At 37.7% G+C, this 22577-nt stretch overlaps 1 protein-coding gene across 7 annotated transcripts in view; it reads right to left on the reverse strand.

Moving 5' to 3' along the window:
* The window catches only part of RPRD2 (regulation of nuclear pre-mRNA domain containing 2), an 88487-nt gene that overhangs the window by 48424 nt on the left and 17486 nt on the right, over positions 1 to 22577 (reverse strand). For all 7 annotated transcript variants that reach the window (XM_028488875.2, XM_024116029.3, XM_007109711.4 and 4 more), the window contains exon 2: positions 3823 to 3952. In XM_028488875.2, coding sequence (XP_028344676.1) covers positions 3823 to 3952 — 130 coding nt within the window. The remainder of the gene's footprint in view (positions 1 to 3822; positions 3953 to 22577) is intronic.

The following is a 22577-nucleotide window of genomic DNA, read 5'->3' on the forward strand; positions in this document are numbered from 1 at the left end:
TGCATCGGCAGGCGGATGCGCAACCACTGCGCCACCAGGGAAGCCCACACACTGCTTTATTTATCATAGCTTTATAATCAGTCTTGAAATCTGGTAGAGCCAGTCTTCCCACCTTGTTGTTCTTCAAGAGTTTCTAGGCTTTCTCTTTGTGGGGGAAGGGGAGGAAGGAACTCTGCACTTCCATACAAAATTCAAAATCAATTAATAATATAGGGGGGAAAACACTACTGAGAGCCTAATTAAGACTGCTTTGGATTTATAAATCAATTTGGGAAGAAATGACATTAAATATTGAGTCTTGGGCTTCCCTGGTGGCGCAGTGGTTGAGAGTCCGCCTGCCAACGCAGGGGATGCGGGTTCGCTCCCCAATCCAGGAGGATCCCACATGCTGCGGAGCGGCTGGGCCCGTGAGCCATGGCCGCTGAGCCTGCGCATCCAGAGCCTGTGCTTCGCAACGGGAGAGGCCACAGCGGTGAGAGGCCCGTGTACTGCAAAAAAAAAAAAAAAAAAAAAATTGAGTCTTCCCTATCCACAAATTATTTCTTTAGGTTTTCTACACTGTTTCTCAATTATGTTTTATAATTTTTTCAATAGAGATCTTATACATCTTTTGTTAAGATTTATTTCTAGATACAGTTGATTCTCATTAATTGCAGATTCTGTATTTGCAAATTCACCCACTTGCTAAAATTTATTTGTAACTCCAAAATTTAGTCATCAGATGTGTTTTGTTTGGCTAGCAATAAATTTTTTAGAATGTGATTTAGCTTCACACATTTAAAAATTGGGAGGCTTCATATAAGAATCTAGATTTTGACCTAGCTTAAAAAATGAGAAAGTCTTTGGAAGGTCTGACAGCTTAGGTCAACAGTGAACTCATGTTTCTTTATGGCCACAGGCTAGGGATGAGTAGCTGTTGCCCCTTTTAGATGAGTTTTTCCTTACAGTCTACCCACTTCACTCACCTGGGTTAACTGTCTGGAACTTCTAAACATTTGCCCCTCCCCTCCTCAATTAAAGGGATTTAAATGATAGCCTTAAATTAAGAGAAATGAATTCACAAAAGGGTAGAAATATGTCTAAAGTATAACCGTGAACAGAAATTTAAAAGGAGGATGGGATGGGGTTGTTTATGGAATACTAAAGCTCATATCCTAATATACTCTCATTTATCATATACTTTATAATTAATTTCTTTATAAATGAGAATATATTCTGTTTCACTGATACAGTCTTCTACTCCTGATTCTATTACTGTTTTAAAATATATACAGATAATTGACAGGGGAACTCTGACTTTGATGTTCTTAAAAACAATTATCTTGAATATATATCCTTCCACATCAAACCTTACTGAGATTCTGACTGGGATTACACAATGAATTTATAGATTACATATTGGGAGAGAATCATATTTATTTATTTATTTATTTATTCATTTATTTTTGCTGTACGCGGGCCTCTCACTGTTGTGGCCTCTCCCGTTGCGGAGCGCAGGCTCAACGGCCATGGCTCACAGGCCTAGCCGCTCCGCGGCATGTGGGATCTTCCCGGACCGGCGCACGAACCTGTGTCCCCTGCATCGGCAGGCGGACTCTCAACCACTGCGCCACCAGGGAAGTCCCGAGAATCATATTTTTAACAATACCAAAGCTTTCCCTTCAAAAGTATGTATCTATCTCTTCATTTATCCAGGTCTTCTTATAAAATTTTCTCTATAAAAGCCTTACATACTTCTTATTATATTTATTTTTGGGTGGGGTTTCCTTTACTTGGGGGGGAGGCAGTACTTTTTGTTGCAAAAGGAATCTTTTTTTTCTAATTACATTTTTAATTGGTTACTGCTAGCATATATAGGAAATCTACTGCTTTTCTACGTTGAACTTGAATCTGGCTATTTAACTGAACTCTTATTGATTCTATGTAGGCCAGGGGTCAGCAAACTACAAACCTCAGGCCATATCTGGCCAGCTGCCTGTTTTGTAAATAAAGTTTTAGGAACACAGCCACACCCATTTGCTTATGGCTGCTTTTATGCTAGAATGGCAGAGTTGAGTAGTGGCAACAGAGATCCTATGGCCTGCAAAGCCTAAAATACTATCTGGTCTTTTATAGAAAAAGGTTGCCCACCCCTGATGTAGGTAATCTTATTATCTGCAAATAATGATAATTCTATCTCTTCTAAATGCCTTCTTCTTATTATTATTTATTTATTTATTTATTTAGAAATGAATGGAATCTCAACATAATGGTGAACAGTAATGATGATAGAGGGCATTGCTGTCCTGAAATGCTTTTATTGTTTCACCATTAAGTCTGATTTTATCATAGGTTTCTGAAGATATCCTTCATTGAGTTAAAAACATTTTCAGAGCTTAAAATTTTAAAGGACTGTACTTTATTCTGAGATTATGCCATTCCTATGTTTTTCTGTGAAATAGTAATACAAAGTAGTAGTTTTTAAAAATATCTTTACATGGTAAAATAAAAGGTGACAACCCTATATTAATCCATGAACTAGGTCATTAAATCTAAGTATAGGATGCATTAGGTTAAGTTTTTAAGACTATAATGATATTTACAGCAGAAACTCTAAGTAGTGGAGATCATGTAGCACAGTGCTTTTCTTACTCAAAATTATACTGGATTTATATATGTAAAGAAGCAGCACAGACTAGTGGTTAGGTGGCAAAGAACATAAGCTTTGGGGTCTAGACAGGCTTGGGTAGGAATTCTGCCAAATACCAGCCCCCGCCACCCCAACTCGGTAGCTGTGAGAGCTTAGGCAAGCTACTTAATGTCTCTAAGCCAGTTTCCTCCTCCTTAAAATGGGTAATAGTAGTAGCCACTTTAAATGTTGTTCTCAGGTTTAAACAACCTGAAGTACACAAAGCACTTTGTATAATAATAATAATAATATCTGGTCAATTATGACTGCTCAATAAATGTAGGTGCTATTACTGTTATTATTTTATGTACTTCTGACGTGTATAAATCTTTATTACTTAGTATATAAAAATAAGACCACATTTTAATCTTTTGTAATACCAAAGAAGACATCTTAAGTTTACAATCCAAAGGAAGGAACAAGGAAGGAACAAGGATCATTCCATTCTAACTGGGTTAATACTAACAAATGGATCAATAATATACGATAGTCATATATTCAAATATATATTATGCTAATAAGTACATAATTTGAGGAAATATTTAGCTATTTTGATTTTTCCATATAATTGTTTATCCTCCATTTGTGTGTAGATGTGTGTGTTTCTCACACCAAGCAAACAGCTTACAAATATGGATGAAACACAAGGAAAAACACTATTAATACAGGGCAAAAATAAGGTCAAATATAAGTGTTCCAGCACTTTGGGAAATGCTGAATACAACTTTGCTAATGGAGTAAATCAATATGGAATTAAGAATAAATATTTTCATTTCTCCCTAATTACACAGATTTCATGAAGGGGGCAAGATTTCAGAAAGACTCTGAAAGAAAAATGGAAATGTGTAAAAACACAAAAACAGAAAAAGCAGTTAGAAAGAAGTACAGCCAGAGAGTATGACCAGGAAATACACTCTCCTGGTCAAGTTAGGAGAGAAGAGGCAGAGCATAAATGACAGACAAGTTTTCAAAAAGGGAGGAAAGAGTCTTTAAAAGAAAAGTGTATTACCAGGAAAGTTACAATGAACAATTTGGACAAAATATCCTTAGATCTTCAAGCATGTGCAACTAACTATTACAGTTCTTACTAACGGGAAACTAAAATTCTAAATTTTCTAAGCTTAGATCCCAAAGAGGAGTAAGAATTTACTTACTTCACTAGAGCAGCTGCTTCAGGAAGTACATCAGCAAACGATTCACGGAATATGATTGCGTTTTTCCTTTTACAGTTCTGTATGACATCGTTGGCAAGGTAAAAGAGATTCAAACGGTGGGGATAGGCAGCTGCAGATGACAAAAGACAATAAATAAGACCAAATGAGTCAATTTATACTTAGTACAAGTTATTCCAAATACAGTGTTCTCAAACTGTATAACTGCTACTACAAGGATGGATGATGAACAAACAGACAAATGAGGTAATGGATCAAGTTACTGAACCTAATGCCTAAAAACCTTGACTGCTTCAGGTTAAGTTTCTGTTCTAGGTATTCCTTTAGTAAATTTCTACTTCACTTTGTATGTATTTGGCACTAAAAAACCCATTAACTCTGGAGAAGCTCAAATAAAACAAAACTGTTCTCCCAAACATTTGGGAAGACAAAAGATTGAGTTTAAGTAGTTCAATTTGTTGCAAAAACACCAGGGTTAGTGGAAGGAGAATGGGTTTTAGAATCCAATCAGAATGTGACCTTAGGCAAGCAAACTGCTTAACCTCCTCTACATTATCATTGCAGACAGACTCTTCTCATCAACCAGTCCAGATACACTTAAGTCCTCCCGTCTACTGGAAGAGAGGCTCTGCTGCCACTTTCATCACTAGGCAAATGTCCTGGGAAATAAGTAATTTGAGCCCATAAACCCACCCATGTCAACCTTTTTTAAGGTCCGGGACAGGGCCCAATCAATTTACTATCTGGAACCTTAAGCAAAGCCACCCTAAGTTTTCTTATTATCCTGAAAAATTTTACTGTCCATACGGATGATTCATCATGTTTTCTAGTCTCGACCTCAAATGCAGTGACCTCCAAGAACCACTTCTTTCTACATTTTAAAATCACCCTTTCTGACCACAACCGCCCATTCCATTATATTTGTCCTTCAATTTCATCAAGATCTCAGTTCTTTATTTTCTCTAACTCACATATAGTCTCTTCTAGTACTCAATTCTTTCTCTACCAATTCCAGTCTTTCTGATCCATTATCGAAACCACTTTTATATCAAAACCTTCATTTGCTTTTTGTCCTCCCTACAATTTAGGCTTTCTATCACATGTATTCAACAAAATCCTAAATCTGGATCAATCTAACTGAATGCCTTTACTGCACCTTTATTTCTGCCCCTGGGTTCTGCTGAAGAAAAAATCATACCAACAGAAGTACTAAAACAATGTACATTCAGTCCATTCCTTCAGTGGGCCCTCCTCCCACATGTCTTTAATCAGCATCCTCTCTCATTTGCTGTAAGAGCTATTTCAAACTTTTACCACTCTTGCCAAGTGCCCTCTCTTACCACATTCTTTCTCACTCTCAGGAGATAAGCTTAATATGCTATTTCACAGAGAAGCAGAAATCATTAGATGGGAATTATGTTCTCTCAAAAAATGTACCCAGGGACTTCCCTGGTGGCGCAGTGGTTAAGAATTCACCTGCCAATGCAGGGGACATGGGTTCAATCCCTGGTCCAGGAAGATCCCACATGCCGCGGAGCAACTAAGCCTGTGTGCCACAACTACTGAGCCTGTGTGCCACAACTACTGAGCCCGCGTGCCACAACTACTGAAGCCTGCATGCCTAGAGCCCATGCTCCGCAACAAGAGAAGCCACCGCAACGAGAGACCTGCGCACCGCAACGAAGAGTAGCCCCCACTTGCAGCAACTAGAGAAAGCTCACACACAGCAACGAAGACCCAACGCAGCCAAAATTAAATAAATAAATTGACTTAAAAAAAAAAATGTACCCATACGTGAAGCCATCCAGATCAATTTACCTAAGTCAGTTAAGATCTTTCAGATTAGGGATCTGAAAGAGTGTTATATACTCACTGTATCTAATTTATAGTAACTCCATAATTATAGGAGCTACCTATTTTTGTACTTAAAAAATATGCGGGCTTCCCTGGTGGCACAGTGGTTGGGGGTCCGCCTGCCAACGTGGGGGACATGGGTTCGGGCCCTGGTCCGGGGGGGTCCCACATGCCATGGAGCAACTAAGCCCGTGCGCCACAGCTACTGAAGCCGGCGCCCTGGAGACCATGCTCCGCAACGAGAGAGGCCACTGTGGTGAGAGTCCCGTGCACTGCATCGGGGAGTGGGCCCCGCTCGCCGCAACCAGAGAAAAGCCCACGCGCAGCAATGAAGACCCAACGCAGCCAAAAAATAAAATAAAATAATAAAATAAATTTTTTTAAAAATGCAATCTACCATGTGAGGAGCCATATATAAATTATGCTATCTCATTTATGTTGCCATCACTTCACTCAAACAGCAATTACCAATATTACCAATAAACTCCAACTTATTAAACCCAAAGGAGATTTTTCTTTAATATATTTATTTTATTTATTTATTTTTGGCTGTGTTGGGTCTTATTGCTGTGTGCCAGCTTTCTCTAGTTGCGGCAAGCAGGGGATACTCTTTTGTTGTGGTGTGCAGGCTTCTCATTGCAGTGGCTTCTCTTGTTGGGAAGCACGGGCTCTAGGAGCGTGGGCTCAGTAGTTGTGGCCTGCGGGCTCTAGAGCACAGGCTCAGTAGTTAGTGGCACACGGGCTTAGTTGCTCCGTGGCACCTTCTCGGACCAGGGCTCGAACCTGTGTCCCCTACATTGGCAGGCGGATTCTTAACCACTGCACCACTAGGGAAGCCGCAAGAGGAGATTTTTTTAAATGCTATTTCTACAAAGAACTATCATTTCCACCAGGCTTTGGCACACAGAATAATGTGCTATAGTAATCCCTTTTTGTTTCTGTTATAATCATTCTCTTAGGTCTCCTCTGACGTCTCTAGCTCTTCCTCCATATATATACACAGGTGGACATGACAGGTAGGCAGCTCTGCCTGTGATCATCCTCCTTTATTTATTTCTTTTAAAAAAACATTTATTTATTTATTTATTTATTTATTTGCAGGTCGCAGCCTCCTTAGTTGTGGCATGCAGGTTTCTTAGCTGCGGCACACGGGCTTAGTTATGGCATGCTAACTCTCAGTTGCAGCATGCGTGTAGGATCTAGTTCCCTGACCAGGGATCAAACCGAGGCCCCCTGCACTGGGAGTGTGGAGTCTTATCCACCACGCCACCAGTGAAGTCCCCATCCTCCTTTAAATGTTGATGCTCCCCAGGGTTCTCTCCTGAGCACTCTTCTCGATTCACCCGTAGCATAGAGTTGTTAGGTTTAAAAATCAGATAGTCTGTTCTATTCCTGGCTTTATCACTTATTAGCTTTAGGGTCTTATGTATTACCTAACTTCTATATGTTACTTTTCTTTTTCTTTGAAAAATGACAAACTCATGGGTTTTTACAAGAATTAAATAAAACAATGTATGTAAAGCATTTAGGACTGTGCTTAGCCAACAGAAAATGGAATGCTATCAGCATAATTATCCACATTTAACTACTACCACCTAAGTACCAATGACTCCCATATCCACAGATTTCATGCTTGGATTTCCCTTTACCAGTCAATGCACACATCTACTTCAAAGTCTCAGAGATACCCTGAACTTGATTTTTCAATATTTTATTAATAATCTTCCTCCTCTTCCATCTGTTACTGCTCTTGTATTTAGCTAGAATTTCAGCAGTCTTTTTGGCTTTTACTTCCTCCCTACCTGACCCTCACCCCCTTTTAATAAACCTCCAAGTCCAGCCAATTTTGTCTCCAATAATATTTTTCAAATTTATCCCCTCTTCTCCTTCTCTTCCTACCATTGCTCTTTGTTGGGTCATCACTTTTGACCCGGACTACTACTGAAATAGCCTCCTAACTGGTTATCCTGCCTTGGACTTGGTCTTCTCAAATTTATTCTCTACATTGTTGCTAAATTCATCTTCTAATATGTAAATAGTGTCCAACTATTTCTCAGATCAAATCTGTCAATGATTTCCAACTGCTTACTAGAAAATGCCCAAGCACCTTAGTCTTCATTTACATTCTGGATCTTACCTTCTCTTCCAGTCTCATCTCTTCCCCCTTCAAATTCAAAATTCCACCTTTAATGAATTACTCACAGTTCCCAGAAACACACCTCTCTCTCTCCCACAGAACTTTCCTTTTCTATGATAACCCATCCTAAATAATCTTCAGTGTTTTCTACTCACCCATAGGAAAAAGTCAAAAATTTTAAATTTAATTCATGTCAGATTCTGACCCCTCTCTACCTCAACTTCCCAAAACAAATCACCCCAAACTTTTTTTTTTGGCCGTGCCACGTGGCTTGCAGGCTCTTAGTTCCCCCACCAGGGAATGAACTCAGGCCCTTGGCAGTGAAAGCTTGAAGTCCTAACCAGGAAATTCCCGCCCTAAACTATTACTGGAGAGATTAAGAGACTCAAGGTACAGAGCAATCTGATGTAACTAATTTGTGTTTCTGAAATGGATATAGATTTGAACTAGCCAGCTGTAAATGACATTTTTGGATCAACTGAAGAAATGTGAATGTGGTCTGGGATCAGATAAAATGAAAATTTATGGAAATGGAAATAAATCATCAACTGGGGGGAAAAACAGTAATTACAGAATGATCTCATGTTAGGAAAAAAATCTGTGAAAGAGATCAGAAAGAATAAGGAATTAAGTTTTAACAGTACTGATCTCTATTTTTTTCACTTTTGCTTGCCTGTATTATAATTTTCTGTAATACATATTTGCTGCTTCCATTATTGATTAAGGAAATATAATCGCTTTTGTCCAAAAAGTTTAACTGATTGTCTTAAACTAATTTGTATTTCAGCCTGGACCTGTTCTTTGAACTGCAGACTCAAATATCCAACTTCCTACCCAACATCTCTCTTGGATGTTTAATACACAGCTCAGACTCAACGTGTGATATTCTGGTATCTTCCTCTTAATTCTCTCCTCCTATAGTCTTCTCCATCCCAGTAAATGGCATTTCTTCTGTGGTGGTTTTTTTCAGCCAAAAATCGGGTCATCCTTGACTCCCCTCTTTCACACTCCATATCCAAACTCACAATGCCGATCTCAGTAACGCTACCTTTGAAATATATACAGATTTAGGAAGTTACAAATGCAGAAAGAAGGAGGTTAGAATAAACCCTGTTGTGCTGGACTGTAATTGGAAGTCTTGGTATGAATTCACAGTTATATATAGAAAACATATTCAAGTGATAAAAGTTAATGTCACTATTAATGGGGAAGACTGACGTTATGTTCCTCCAAATACATATAATGCTTTAAGAACACAGCATCACTTCTGTGGTATTCCTGCCCAAAACTGCATAACCTGAATCTAAAAACAAAAACAAAAAAACAGACAAACACAAATTTATGGATTATTTTACAAGTTACTGGTCTATAGTCTTCAAAAATTTCAGGGTCATGAAAGATAAGGAAAGACTGAAGAACTGTTTCAGACTTAGTAAACTAAAGAGACATGACAATTAACTCTAACAAATGACCCTGGACTTTTAAAGACCATTATTGGGATAACTGGCAAAATTCAATTAAGGTCTGTGGATTCGATGGTAGGACTGTATCAGTTTTCATTTCCTGATTTTGGTGGTTGTACAGATGTTACATAACAACTGATGCAATGTACTGAACTGTGTCTCCCCAAAATTCATATGTTGAAGTCCTAACCCCCAATGTTACTGTATGTGGAGATAAGGTCTATAAGGAGGTAATTAAGGTGACGTGAGGACACGATGGTGGGGCCTTGATAAGACGACACGAGTGTCCTTATAAGAGACGTCAGAGGAACTCTGCCTCCCCCCAAACCCTCCTCCACCACGTGAGGACACAGTAAGAAGGTGGCTATCTACAAGCCAGGAAGAGAACTTTCACCAGAAACTGAACCCTGTCAGACCTCGATCTTAGCCTTTCCACCCTCTAGAACTGTGAGAAAATAAATTTCTGCTGTTTAGCCATGCAGCTTGTGGTATTTTGTTATGGCAGCCCAAGCTTATTAATATAACTATATAAGGAAATGAACTGTTTTTAAGTACACTGAAGTATTAAACAGGGCATCATGTCTGCAACATACTCTCAAATAGCTCTGAAGTGTGTGTGTGTGTGTGTGTGTGTGTGTGTGTGTGTGTGTGTGTACGTGTATATGAAGAAAGCAATAAGAGATTAAAGTAAAAATGGTAAAACGTTAATTACTGGGGAATCTGGTGAAAGGCACACAAGAGGTATTTGTAATACACTGCAGCTTTAAATTTGAAATTATTTAAAAATAACGAATTTTTAAAAATACATAGACTCCAACTATTACTTATCACTGCCTCCTGGATTAAGTCATATCATCTTTTGCTTGAATTATTGAATTAACCTCTTAACTGGTCTCCCTGCTTCTACCTTTGCCCCACTTCAGTCTAGATCCTTTCAAAATATAAATCTGATCATATTATTTTGCTGCTTTAAATCCCTCCAATAATGGCTCTCGTCCTTACTCAGAGTAAAGATCAAAGTCCGTACTACGGCCTGTAAGTCCTAAACAATCTGACCTTGCATTATCTCTCTGATCCCCAGTCCTGGTAACCATTCATTCCATTCCAGCCACTCTGGCCACCTTGCAACTGCAAGACCTACAACACACCTGGCATACTCTTGCTTCAGGGTCCTTTGAGATCCCTGCTCCCTCTGCTTGGAACATTCTTTTCCCATATAATCTCATGGTTTACTTTCTCGCTGCCTTTAAATCTTTGCCCAAATGTCACTTTCTCAGTGACTTTCTGTATTTCCCTGACCAGGAAAACTGCAACATCAAACCACCAACACTCCTATCACCCCTTGTTTTTTTCCCCCCAATATACTATAATTTACTTACTTTATCTTTTGCCTGTCTCCCCCGATGAGGACAAGGATTTTTGTCAGTTTTTAGTGTTGAATTCTCAGCACCTAGGACCATGCCTAACACATAGTAGGCTTTCAGTAACTATTTCTTGAATAAATAAATTAGAAAAAAGGAGAAGGAAAATACAAAGAAAAGAAAAAGTACTCATGAAAATGAGTTCTATAGTCTTCTATTCAGTTTAGTTAATAATCCCATAAGGTAGCTGGCTTCTGAGTACCTACAGAGTAGACAGGGACCAGACTGCCATCTAAGATACCGTTAGGTACTGTAATTAGTGCACGATTTTAAGAATTAATCTTTTGTCTTAGGTACTGATTTTAGAACCCAAGTCCCGAGTAAATGACTTCAATGTACACTGAAAGACCTACATCTAAGCTAAAAAATTCAAAATGGTCTCTCAACATTTGTAAACTATCAACTCAGAAGTTCTTTGAATAATTTGCCACTAGGAACATTTGTTAAATATCGTTATATATAATTATCTAGAAATCTACTAAATCCAAACATTCCCTAACTCGAAACAGAAAACTACTCAGTGTTATCAATGATCTGTAAAGAGCCAAAAGAAAATCAGAATCTAAATATCCACCAGTGGTAGAGTTGACAATCATCAATCAAATATGAAGACCATACAGAAAATAGAAAAATGGTTTACATATTGAAAGTGAAGAAAACAAAAAATATATGTCAACCTTGCCTCTTGCTTCCCCTTACTTTCTACATTTAAGTCCTGTTAATCCTACCTTCTTATTACTGCGTATTTCTGAATTTAAGATAAGACTGTTTATAACATGCACATTTTATATACCACCAAGAAATTTTAAAAGTACTTCCAGTTAGCTGAATGAAACCATCAACTGTAAAATACATACTGCTTTCAAACATGTTAAAATGTGAAAAGACGATGTACATCCTAGAATTGATGAAGTACATTAATTTCTAGTTCATTTTTTCCCTCCCCGTTTCTTTTGCCACTATCCTACTTCAGTTTCTCATCATTACTACAACAAACTTCTTAATAACTGATCTCTGTCTGTAGTTTCAATGCATTCTCCAGACTGCTGGGAATTAATCCCACCAGTATGCTTGTCCCTGTGTACAAAGATATTCTTGCAGCACTATTTCCAACAAAAGTCTGGAAATATCCTAAAAGTTCTTAATAGGGGCTTCGCTAAATAAATTCTGTTACCTCCATCTAGCTGAAAAGTATGTAACTATTAAAAAACTTGTTTTTAACAGTTCATTTTATAGTTCATTTAGAACTATCTCCAAGATATAAAGCAAAAACAAGATATAATGGGTCTACTTTGCTAGTATATGTGTACAAAAAGTACAAACAAGCATATACTTCATATTTATAGAGAATACATCTGGGAAGATATATAAGAAACTGCTAACAGTGATGTCTCTACAGAAGGAAACCAAGGGATCAAGAGAGATAGAGACAGTCATGACAGAGGAATTCATTTTCCATTGTACACTTTTTGGAATTTGACTTGGGCATGTATTTACTTATTCAAAATAATACATTGAAAATTAAAAAGAAAACACCCCTATGCCACTACATTTTATGTCCTTCCTCAATACTGCTAAAGCACCTTGTATATAGATACTGTACTTTTTCACTTGGAATTTAAAACATCCATTTGTAAATGTTTCCTCATCAGACCATGAGTTCTTTCAGCACACTGGCTTGGTACCTCAATGCCAATCAACTATTTATCAGGTATACAATTAGTATCTTCTATTGAATAAATGAATACTAACCAAAGCCTCCCGTCTAAAATCATCCCCATCCAGGCCTCATCTTCCCCCTTGCTCCAAATTACCTGTTTCTCTCTCTTATCAATTATCCCCAAATGTTTTGGTGTCTCCTAGATAACACCAAGCAATGATCTAGGATGTGAAGGAGATTGAACCTTTTACTCCTGTCCCTTGTTAAACAAATCCATCTTCTGTAAGTCTATATTACAGAGTCTTAAACAACAACCCCCCACCATTGCTCTTTCATAACATTTACTCTTTCAAGTTTACCCTAATTTCACTAATATGAAAATGCTGGTGAAAAGAGGAATATCAAATAAATAATCTGCCCCACCTTAGTGCTAAGGAGAGTCCTGTCTCAAATACATGTAGCAGAATTCTCATTCCTTTCAGAGGATGGTATAGCAGAAAGAAAACAGAAATTGGACTCAGACATACATCAATGCAAATTTTACCTCAATAACTGAGTTATGACCTTGACTAAAATTATGTCTCTGAGCCTTAATTTCCATCCTTAAAATGAATATAATAGCTCCAAAGACTTTGGAAGGAATAAATAGTATATGTTAAATGTCTGTTTATAGTGCCTACTAGAGAACAAGTCAAATACTTCACTAACAGCAGTTGTTTTCTCCCCGTTTTCCTTCCCTGTAAGCTAGTATATATCAGCTGAGTATGAGGGGAAAATGCCATTTGATTAAACTAATCTAAATTAAGATACGTATGACAATAGTTTCTTTCTCTTTAACCCTGGCCTCTGAAAATGGGGAGAGAAAAGGCTATTTTATTCTTAGCTCCTCCAATTCCAGGACTCCCTTGCTCTATTCTGGCTCCTGACATCTAGGAGACTTGTGAAACATCTAGGTTGCAAAAACATCAGAAGCGGAATCACTTGGGAACCCTAGTCTTCGGAGAAGTCCAAGGGCTTCAACTCAACCAGTTTTCTTCTCAGCTGACCTCAGAAATGCTTGGTTTGTCTATAGTAATACTAAATATAGAGATTTATATGAGTTGTTTAATTGCTTACATCTAATAACTATGCAGAGTAACTATGTACCTATCATTTAATAAGCGAAATGTTTTAAAAAGTTGATTATAACCAAAACTCTGTTCAGGAACGATTCAAATGTTGGTTAATTAAATAGCCAAGCTGTCTGTTCATGGACTTAAAAAAATGTTCACACTATTTCTTCCATCTAAAATAACATTACTCTTCTCCTTTTATTATTTGAATTCTCATCTCAAAACCCAAGTCAAAACCCTGGTGCTCAAAGACAGCTCTTGAAACCACTTCCATCTTTCTTAACTCTGAACCTACACTGCTCTTATATTTAACATCATGTACTGCTTCACACATTAGCTTTTCCTTCGCTTGATTGTAAACTCTTTGAAACAGAATTATATCATTTACTTCTTTTCCATCTTTCATAGTGCTGAATACAAACTAGCCATTTATTATGTTTTTGCTGACCGACTGCCTACTTCCATAGTCTAACTTGAGGCCAAAAAAAGCAGATTATTCCTTTTCATCTTCAATGAGTATTAGCACAACTATTTATTATTTACATTAATGAAGGGAAATACTAGTGTGGCTAATCCCAACAAATTAATTCCCAAAACATTTCCACTGTGCATTTAGAATATATCATATCAATTCTTTTTTTTTTTTTTTTTTTTTTTTGTGGTATGTGGGCCTCCCTCTGTTGTGGCCTCTCCCGTTGTGGAGCATAGGCTCCGGACGCGCAGGCCCAGCGGCCATGGCTCACGGGCCCAGCCGCTCCGCGGCATGTGGGATCCTCCCAGACCGGGGCGCGGACCCGGTTCCCCTGCATCGGCAGGCGGACGCGCAACCACTGCGCCACCAGGGAAGCCCCCATATCAATTCTTTTAACAAATTTATCTTGGTAATTATGTACTTAAGTTTATATCACAATAATCTACCTTACTCTCCACACCTTATACTTCTCTAACAGAGAAGGAAGAGAAATTCCACAAAAATTAGGAGAGAGTAACTTGTGAGAAAACAATCAACTTTTTATAACCAGGGTGTCATATGATATCTCAACATCAATGTCGCCACCGCCACCAAGAAAGTATATGTGAAACCAAGAGTTATAAACTTATACATTTACCAAAAACTTAGAGGAATTAATTTCTGTAACACTTTAATATAATGTTAGCCAATCAGCTGTCAAAGTCAGGTACTGTGCCCATTTTTCTCCATCTAATAACTATAGAAAAATTTCCAAGAAGCAGTAATAATATGGCCTGGTGCAGTGGTTCCCAAATTCTGGTCATAGCCTGTGATGAAATTTCCACTGGTTTGCAGAGAAATGAGAAAAATAAGGACATAGCAGCTTTTTTTTTTTTTTTTTCCACAGACTCCGGACACGCAGGCTCAGCGGCCATGGCTCACGGGCCTAGCCTCTCTGCATCATGTGGGATCTTCCCGGACCGGGGCACGAACCCGCATCCCCTGCATCGGCAGGTGGACTCTAGTAGTGCCACAACTACTGAAGCCCGTGTGCCTAGAGCCCGTGCTCCGCAACAAGAGCAGGTGGACTATCAGCTGTGCCACCAGGGAAGCCCAGCAGCTTATTTTTCCTAAAGCAAAATGTATCCAAGTTAAAGAATGGTTCTCTATTATCTTCTATTTTTCTGGTAATTAAAATATCTTTATGAAATGATGGTAATGATTTTAATGTCCTCAATTGGAAATATGAACAATCCTATTTCAGCACCTTTAGGTTTTCTATTTTCTTAAATTGATTGGCCCATGTCTAGAAACGACTAGTCCGACAGATCTCCTCTGATCCTGACTCACTGTGAGCTACCAAAATAAATGAATGCTTAAACACTTCATTGCTTAGTTTGCTTTTTACAATCAATAATTAGACTTGTGTGTTAACTGTGCTGGGAAAATTTCTTTCTTGAGACCCATGATCTGTGGATCACATAAATGCCAGAAGCAGCATTCGTGTATAAAGATGGTCTTTTATTTATCCCAAGAACTTAAGGATGGCTTTACCTTAGAAAATCTGTAAATATCATTCACTATATTTACAGAAAAATTCTTGATAAAATTCTGTGTCTGAAGTAGATACTGTTAGCAAATAACAATTTCCGTTAGAAATAAAAAGGAACCACATAACCTAATAATGAAGTCTTAAATACAAAGAGTGAAGTACCACAGGGGTAAGACTATCATATATATCAGATCAGTTCTTCCACATTGATCAACACATTCAATAGAATTCCAGTCAAAATCCTAATAAAATACATTAAGGAATTTGACAGCTGATTCTCCATTTTATATGGAAGTGCAAAGGCCTAAGAATAAAAAGACACAAGGTAGAAGAATGTGGCGTCCCAGATACCATGATGTCATATAACAGGCTATGGAATTTGACCAGGTATGGCCAAATTGACCATTAGAACCAAATGGAGAGCCCATAAACAGATCTGTGTTAACTGACATTTATGACAGGGGTAACACTGCAGATCACTGGGAAAAAAGGAGAATGCTATTCATTAAAGTAGATAGGACAATGGTGTTTCTAAATAGAAAAAAAAATGAGGGACTTCCCTAGTGGTGCAGTGGTTAAGAATCCGCCTGCCAATGTAGGGAACACGGGTTCGAGCCCTGGTCTGGGAAGATCCCACATGCCGCGGAGCAGCTAAGCCGGCGTGCCACAACTACTGAGCCTGAGCTCTAGAGCCCTCAAGCCACAACTACTGAAGCCCAAGCGCCTAGAGCCCGTGCTCTGCAACAAGAGAAGTCACCGTAATGAGAAGCCCGCACACCGCAGCAAAGAGTAGCCCCTGTTTGCCGCAACTATAGAAAGCCGGAGTGCAGCAACGAAGACCCAACACAGCCAAAAATAAATAATAAATAAATAAATTTATTATAAAAAAATGAAAATGAACTCTATCATGTCATATACAAAAATCAGTTCTGAATGGAATAAGGACAAATACAACAGGCTAACCAAAGGCTTCAGCAGAAAACACAGGAGAACATCTTTATGACCATAAGGTAGGGAAAGAGTTCTTAAACCAAACACAGTGTTCCAACCATAATAAAAAGTGGGTTAACCACAATACATATATAAATCTAATGTTATTAAAATTAAGAACCTCTCTTCATCAAAAAGACATCATAAAGAGAGTACAAAGACATACCTCTAACTGGGAGAAACTCCTTGTAACTTCTTACGTGGACAAAAGAAACAAATGGGCATTTCACAGAATAGGAATCTTGAATAGCCAATCAAAAAAGAACTTCATTAATAATCAGGAAAATCCAAATTAAGATCAGGATACAGCATTTACCCGCCCCCCAAGCCTGGCAAAAAATTAAAGAGAGCTGACAGTACCAAGATTTGGCAAAGATGTGGAGAAACAGAAAGTCATCTTATTTATTGTGTTGGTGTTTTGCTTTTTTTAAAAAAAAAAAATCAGGTTTATTATTGAGGTTTGATTTACATACACCAAAATTCACCCTTTTTAATGTACAAGTATATAAATTTTGCGGTGTAACCCCCACAGTTCTTTACCCCGCCAAATCCTTCCTGCCCATTTTTAGTGAACCCCTCTCCCTATCCCCTCTCTCTAACGATATAGTTTTGTCCTTTCCAGAGAGTTATATAAATGAAATTATATAATACATAATCTTTGAGTCACTTAGCATAATACATTTGACATGTTATCTATGTGTGTGTACCAGTACTTCATTTCTTTTTTTAAGTCTTTTTTTTTTTTGGGCCACGCTGTACAGCATTCAGGATCTTAGTTCCCAGACCAGGGATCGAACCCGTGCCCCCTGAAGTGGAAGTGCAGAGTCCTAACTACTGGACCGCCAGGGAATTCCCTTAAGTCATTTAAAAAAAAATTGTGGTAAAACATACAAAACATAACATTTCATTTCTTTTTATTGTAAGATAATATTCCATTTCAAGGATGTCCTAAAGTTTGTTTGTATCACAGTTTGTTTGCTGAAGGGTATTTGGGTTTTTTTGGTTTTGGTAATTATGAATAAAACCACTATAAACATCTCTTAATAGCATCTTTAAAATAGCAAAATTTCATAATTTTGATGAAGTCCAGCTTATAAAAAAATTTTTTTAATGGATTGTGTTGTTGGTGTCCTAAGAAATCTTTGCCTATCCCAAGATCACAGACTTTCTCATACATAAAGGTGAAATACTGAAATCTGCAGGATGTTCACTTTCACCCCTTCTCTATAACTAGACGTTCTAGCCAGTGCAGTAAGACAAGGGAAAGGAATAAAGGCATATAAATTGGAAAGGAAGAAATTACAACTGTCTTTTGTTGCAGACAACATGATTTGTCTACACCGAAAAACCACAAAGAATCTACAAAATAGGTACAAGAACTAGTGAGTGAGTTTAGTAGAGTTGCAGAATACATAATAGATAGAAAAAAAATTTTTTTTTTACATAGAACCATTTATAACAGCAAGAAAGACTTAGGTAGAATCTAGCAAAATAAGATACGTATGCAGAGAAAAAAATACAAAGCACTGATGAAAGAAATCAAAGAAGACCTAAATAAGTGGAGAGATATGCCATATTTATGGGTTGGAAGACTCAATATTGTTAAGATGTCAATTCTCTCCCAAATTAATGTATAGATTCAATATAATCCTAATCAAAATCCCAGCATGATTTTTAGAAAAAAAAAAAACTGATTCTAAAATTTAAATGGGGGACTTACCTGGTGGCACAGTGGTTATGGTTAAGAACCCGCCTGCCAAAAAAAAAAAAAAAAAAAAAAAAAAAAGAAGAAAGAAACCACTTGCCAATGCAGGGGACACAGGTTCAAGCCCTGGTCTGGGAAGATTCCACATGCCACGGAGCAACTAAGCCTGTGTGCCACAACTACTGAGCCTGTGCTCTAGAATCCGCGAGCCACAATTACTGAAGCCCGCGTGCCTAGAGCCCGTGCTCCGCAACAAGAGCAGCCCCTGCTCACCGCAACTAGAGATAGCCCGTGCGCAGCAACGAAGACCCAACAGGGCCAAAAATAAATAAATTAATTAATTTAAAAAATAAATAAAATTTAAATGGAAAGACAAAAGACCTAGAATAGCTAAAATAATTTTGAAAATCTTGTTGGAGGATTCACATTACCTGATTTCAAAACGAGATATAGTAATCAAGGCAGTGAGGCATTAGTAAAAGGACACAGATCAATGGGACAAAACAGAGTTCAGAAATAGACTCATATGGTTAACTGATTTTTGACAAAGGTGCATAGGCAATTTAATGAAGAAATAAAGAAAGGACAGTCTTTTCAACAAATGGTACTGGAACAGTTGGACATCCATTAAAAAAAAACAAAGAACAACCTTGACCAACACCTCATACCATTTGCAAAAATTAACTCTAAATGCATTATAGACCTAACTGTAAAATCTAACTACAAAACTTCTAGAAGTTCAATGTCTGCAAGATCTGTACTGTTGCTCCTTTTTCATTCCTGCTATTAGTAATTAGCATCTTCTTTTTTTCCTTTGTCTGGCTAAAGATTTGTCAGTTTTATTGATCATTTTAAAGTACTTTTAATGGGATTTTAAATGAGAAACAAATTGACAACACACACTTGTAAAGTCAAACGGTTGCATCCCTTCAATCTGGTGATTCCTCTCTTGCACATGTGCCCAAAAGTATCCACAGCAGCATTATTCATCACAGACAAATAACTATAATACAGATTGAATCCTGAATAGTTACAACCTTGAATGTAAGTCATAGAGATTATTTTTTAATTTGATGAGATCTGATGCAGCCTGGCAAAGACATCCACTTGGATATGAAAAACAGCCTTGTTTAAAATTTTGAAGACAAAAAATTATTTCAAACTAATACTCAGCCACAAAACACGTTAATAAAAGCAAACACACATACATGATCGTATGGCTGCTAAACCAGCTGGGTTCTAGGCCTTTTTCAGGTTTTTTATTTCTTAAGCCAATAAGGGTTCTGTATACTAAGAATATATCTATATATTAAGCCAATATTTTTATGGACATTTTCTCCATTTCCTTTAGGCTTTAAAAATTATTAATGTAAAGCTGAAGATGTATTTGTAATTAAAAAAAATCTATGTCTATAGTTAGTTCTCTTTTAAGAAAACACTGGGTAAACAAAATGTGATATACATATATATAAATATCACACACACATAATGGAATATTATTCAGCCTTTAAAAGGACAGAAGCTCTGACACATGCCATAATATGGATGAACCTTGAAGAGACGTTATGATAAGTAAAATAAGCCAGTCACAAAAAGACAAGTATTATATGATTCCACTTATATGAGGTACCTAGAGTAGTCAAAGTCACAGAAAGAGGAAGTAGAATGGTGGTTGCTAGGGGCTATGGGATGGGAGGAATGGGTAGTTACTGTTTAATGAGTACAGTTTCAAGTTTGGGAAGATGAAAAAAAGTTCTGGAGATGGATGTTGGTGATGGTTGCACAACAATGTTAACGTATATAAGAAAAAAATAAGAAACTGTTAATAATGGAACTTGGCATACAGAGGAAGGTGATGGTAACTTTTCATTTTATAACACATGTATAGTTTGAATTTTACAATGTACTTTTATAATCATAAAAAGTTTGTTAAAAAACAAACTAGTTAATGGCTCCCTAATTCTGCATACTGAAGTGACTTTCATTTGAAAATAACCCTCCCTTAATTACATAATCCATCATAGCTACCTTCTCACTTCTTACCTTCCCTCCTCCTTCAAATATTTGGAACACTGTCTACTACAATGGCCAGATGGTCTCTCCATGTCCTCACCTAGGACAAGCTATTTATTATTAAAACAAAAAAAATGTATATGTATATATATTAAGTCATTTAACATTAAACATACAAAAAGTATGCAATTTATTAGATGATGTTCTTCTATAAAGAGTTTTTCTTTCTTGCCCCTCCCTGTTCTCTTTCTCTTTTCTTTTAATGAATATAACTATAGACACATGGATTTTTTTCTTCATTCATTACTGTCACTCTTTTTGATGTACAAACTGTCCCACAGTTAGCCAGTAAAATCCCTTTCAAGCCAGCTCTTACATCCTTTTGATATGATCTCATTCATCTTTGAGCTCTTCTGAGACCTTCTTGCCCTCCAGCCAAAGATGTTCATTCCATGAGCCTGATGTTTTCTTCATAGGAAGATTTTACAAACTACTAACTCAGTCTGGTTAATACTTACAGAGCTATTCAAATTTTCTAATTCTTCTTGGATTATTAATTTTTAAAGGAATTTGTCCATTTCATCTGAGTTTTCAAATTTACTGGCATAAAGTTGTTAGTATGATTTTTAAATTTCTACTATCTGTAGTCATGCCCCCTTCTCCATTCCTAATATTGTTTACTTATGCTTCCTCTTTTTTCTTCTTTGATCAGTCCTGACAAAGGTTTATCTTTTACTTTTTTAAAAAAATATTATTATTTTAAAAATTTATTTATTTTATTTTTGGCTGCATTGGGTCTTTGTTGTGGTGCGCAGGCTTCTCATTGCAGTGGCTTCTCTTGTTGCGGAGCACAGGCTCTAGGTGCATGGGCTCAGTAGTTGTGGCCTGCGGGCCCTAGAGCACCAGCTCAGTAGCTGTGGCACATGGACTTAGCTGCTCTGCAGCATGTGGGATCTTCCGGGACCAGGGCTCGAACCCATGTCCCCTGCATTGGCAGACGGATTCTTAACCACTGGGCCATGAGGGAAGCCCCTACTGGGCTTTTTGAAGAAGCAAGTTTTGTCTTTGCTGATCTTCTCTATTTTGCCTTTCTTTTGTACTTATTCTTTGCTCTTATTTTTAATCTCCTTCCTTCTACTCTCCTTGGGCTTATTCTGTTGTTCTTTGCCTGTTTTTGTTTTTTTTTTTTAAACAAAAGATGCTTAGCTTATTAAGTTTCAGCCTCTTGCATTTAAGGTTACAAATTTCCCTTAGGTACAGCTTTACTGCATCCCAGCCCAGACATCTTAACTCAAGACCCATATACCTACTTGTCTAACATGACATCTCCACTGAAGTATCTAGAAGATATCTCAAACTCAACATGTTAAAAACTAAACTCTTGATCTCTCTCAAATCTTGTCTACTCAAAGCCTTCATCATGTAGTTAATAACAACTCCATCCTTCTATCACTCAGGACACAAACCTTGGAATTATCTTTAATTCCTCCTTTTTCTCATACTGTCAGCAATTCGTTCTATCTTCAAAACGTATCCAGAAATCATTTACTTCTTATGACCTTTATCCCTGCCACTGCAATCTAAGCCATCATCATCTCTCACCTAGACTATTACATTACTCTTGTAATAGGTCTCTCTGCTTCTGTCCATTCCTCCTTATAGTCTATTCTTGCCATGGCAGTGGAGAATTCTTTTAAAAGGTAAGTCAGAGCATGTTATTCTCTGCTCAAAACTCTCCAATGGTCTTCCCTGGTGGCGCTGTGGTTGGGAGTCCGCCTGCCGATCCAGGGGACGCGGGTTCGTGCCCTGGTCCGGGAAGAACCCACATGTCGCGGAGCGGCTGGGCCCGTGAGTCATGGCCGCTGAGCCTGCGCATCCGGAGCCTGTGCTCCGCGACGGGAGAAGCCACAACAGTGAGAGGCCCGTGTACCACAAAAACAAAACAAAACAAAAACAAAAAAAAACCTCTCCAATGGTTACTACTTCCACTCTTAAGTAAAAGCCAAAGACTTTGCCCTACGTGATCTGCCATCTCCTTTATCTCTTTGACCTCGTCTACTTTCACTCCATTCCAGCCATAGTGTTCTGGAACACTATTCTTTGAACATACCAGATATACTCATAATTTAGCATCTTAATTCTAACTGTTCCCTTTACCTAGAATCCTCTTCCTCCAGATACGCACCCGGTTAACTCATTGTCTTCAGGTCTTTACTCAATTCTCACTCTCTCAATGAAGCCTATTTTAAGTGCTTCCTTTAATACTGCAACCTGTCCCCCAATCTCCACCGTTAATTCCAATGCCCGTTACCCTGCTCTTTTTACTTTTTTCCCATAAGATTTCTTCATTTCCTACCATAATAGGTAATTTACTTTTTC

Source organism: Physeter macrocephalus, chromosome 4 (assembly GCF_002837175.3).
Source record: "Physeter macrocephalus isolate SW-GA chromosome 4, ASM283717v5, whole genome shotgun sequence".
Taxonomy (NCBI): Eukaryota; Metazoa; Chordata; class Mammalia; order Artiodactyla; family Physeteridae; genus Physeter; species Physeter macrocephalus.